This window comes from Cebus imitator, unplaced genomic scaffold (genome assembly GCF_001604975.1).
Source record: "Cebus imitator isolate Cc_AM_T3 unplaced genomic scaffold, Cebus_imitator-1.0 Scaffold820, whole genome shotgun sequence".
NCBI lineage: Eukaryota > Metazoa > Chordata > Mammalia > Primates > Cebidae > Cebus > Cebus imitator.
Window position 1 is genome coordinate 15,611 of NW_016108135.1, and position 2,940 is coordinate 18,550.

Below are 2,940 nucleotides of genomic sequence, written 5' to 3' on the forward strand. Positions count from 1 at the left end.
AAAAAAAAAAAAAAAACTTAAGGGACTGTGGTGGGAGGGGCAGGGAACAGAAAAAAAAAATTAAGACTAGTGCTGGGTAAACGTAACAAACTCCTCCCCTCCTTTTATTTCCTCCTTTTATGTGGCTTTAGTGCTCACTTGGGGCACTTGAAACACTTAGCTCATTTATCATTTCTTCTCAGATGTATTTTGGTTAGTTTTTGTTACATATAAATGTCTATGAAAAACTAGGGCATCGGCCGGGCGCGGTGGCTCAAGCCTGTAATCCCAGCACTTTGGGAGGCCGAGGCAGGTGGATCACGAGGTCAAGAAATCGAGACCATCCTGGTCAACATGGTGAAACCCCGTCTCTACTAAAAATAAAAAAAATCAGCTAGGCATGGTGGCGCATGCCTGTAGTCCCAGCTACTCAGGAGGCTGAGGCAGGAGAATTGTCTGAACCCAGGAGGCGGCGGTTGCGGTGAGCCGAGATCAAGCCATTGCACTCCGGCCTGGGTAACATGAGTGAAACTCCGTCTCAAAAAAAAAAAAAAAAAAAACAACTAGGGCCTCTTGTATTTTTGTATACTATCTTATGTAGTTTTTATAATGTTACAGCTTAGAATTGTAACCTATATTTATCTGAGCCTAGTAAGTGAAGTAATTTGTTATATTTGTTTCTTTCAGTTCTATGTTCTCATTTTGGCCAAGACCTTTGGCCAAGGCTGGGAATAAAAGATTCTTTTCAAAAAGTAATACTGAGAGAAAATGGAAAATGTGGACATAAGGATTTACAGTTAAGAAAAGGCTGTAAAAGAGTGAATAAGTTTAATGTGCACAAAGAAAGTTATAATGAACTAAACCAGTGTTTGAAAACTAACAGAAGCAAAATACTTCACTGTGATAAACGTGTGAAAGTCTTTCATAAATTCTTAAATTCAAATAGACAGAAGACAAGACCTACTGGAAAGAAACCTTTCAAATGTAAAAAATGTGGCAAATCATTTTGCATGCTTTTACACCTAAGTCAACATAAACAAGTTCATATTAGAGAGAATGCTTACCAGTGTGAGGAATGTGGAAAAGCTTTTAACTGGTACTCACACCTTACTAATCATAAAAGAATTCATACGGGAGAGAAACCCTACAAATGTGAAGAATGTGGCAAAGCCTTTTCCTGGGTCTCAACCCTTAGTACACACCGAAGAGTTCATACTGCAGAGAAATTTTACAAATGTGAAAATTGTGGAAAGGCTTTTAAGCATTCCTCAACTCTTAGTAGACATAAGATAATTCATACTGGAGAGAAACCTTACAAATGTGAAGAATGTGGCAAAGCTTTTAAACAATCCTTAAACCTTACCAATCATAAGAAATTTCATACTGGAGAGAAACCCTACAAATGCGAAGAATGTGGCAAAGCCTTTACCCTATCTTCATACCTTATTAAACATAAGAGAATTCACACTGGAGAGAAACCCTACAGATGTCAAGAATGTGGCAGAGCTTTTAACCGACACGCACACCTTGCTAAACATAAGAGAATTCATACGGGAGAGAAACCCTACAAATGTGAAGAATGTGGCAAAGCCTTTTCCTGGGTCTCAACCCTTACTATACATAGAAGAGTTCATACTGCAGAGAAATTTTACAAATGTGAAAATTGTGGAAAGGCTTTTAAGCATTCCTCAGCTCTTAGTAGACATAAGGTAATTCATACTGGAGAGAAACTTTACAAATGTGAAGAATGTGGCAAAGCTTTTAGCCGGTCCTCACACCTTACTAAACATAAGATAATTCATACCGGAGAGAAACCCTACAAATGTGAAGAATGTGGCAAAGCTTTTAAACAGTCCTTAAGCCTTACTAATCATAAGAAATTTCATACCGGAGAGAAACCCTACAAATGCGAAGAATGTGGCAAAGTGTTTACCCTACCTTCACACCTTACTACACATAAGAGAATTCACACTGGAGAGAAACCCTACGGATGTCAAGAATGTGGCAGAGCTTTTAACCGACATGCACACCTTACTAGACATAAGAAAATTCACACAGGAGAGAAACCCTACAAATGTGAAGAATGTGGCAAAGATTTTAAACAGTCATCACACCTTACTCTTCATAGAATAATTCATAGTGGAGAGAGACCCTACAAATGTGAAGAATGTGGCAAAGGTTTTAAACGGTCATCACACCTTACTACTCATAAAATAATTCATACTGGAGAGAAATCCCACAAATGTGAAAAATGTGGCAAAGGCTTTACCCTATCCTCATGCCTTACTAGACATAGGAGAATTCATACAGCAGAGAAACTATACAGATGTGAAGAATGTGACAAAACCTTTAGCCAGTATTCATATCTTACTAAACATAAGAAAATCCACACTGGAGAGAAACCCTGTAAGTGTGAAAAATATGGCAAAGCCTTTAACTAGTCCTCAGTTCCTAAAAGACATGAGATAATTCATACTGGAGAGAAACTCTGCAAAGTAGAAAGATGTGACAAATGCTTTTGACAACACTTCAAACTTTTCTTTCCATAAAATAAATCATATTGGTGAGATTTCATATTGGTTATAACAAGAATACATTTTACAATAAAAGATATAAATTAATACATAATAAAATAATTATTCATGAACTGGCATTATTAATAGTTAAATATTTCTATTACACAAAATAATCTACAGATACAATGCAACCTCATGACACTACCAGTGAACTACTTCATAGAAATTTGTCAAAACTATGTCAAAATTAAAAAATTTAAGGCCGGGCGCGGTGGCTCAAGCCTGTAATCCCAGCACTTTGGGAGGCCGAGGCGGGTGGATCACGAGGTCAGGAGATCGAGACCATCCTGGTCAACATGGTGAAACCCCGTCTCTACTAAAAATACAAAAAATTAGCTGGGCATGGTGGCGCGTGCCTGTAATCCCAGCTACTCAGGAGGCTGAG

The 2,940-nt window shown here is 37.9% G+C and overlaps 1 protein-coding gene across 1 annotated transcript in view; it reads left to right on the forward strand.

Moving 5' to 3' along the window:
• LOC108297610 (zinc finger protein 431-like) overlaps window positions 1–2,529 on the forward strand; it is a gene marked incomplete at its 5' end in the record, with an annotated part of 8,208 nt that extends 5,679 nt beyond the window's left edge. Inside the window, 3 exons of the mRNA XM_037735475.1 lie at window positions 667–1,148; window positions 1,233–1,558; window positions 2,231–2,529. Coding sequence (XP_037591403.1) covers window positions 667–1,148; window positions 1,233–1,558; window positions 2,231–2,420 — 998 coding nt within the window. The remainder of the gene's footprint in view (window positions 1–666; window positions 1,149–1,232; window positions 1,559–2,230) is intronic.
• Between the last annotated feature and the right edge of the window lie 411 nt (window positions 2,530–2,940).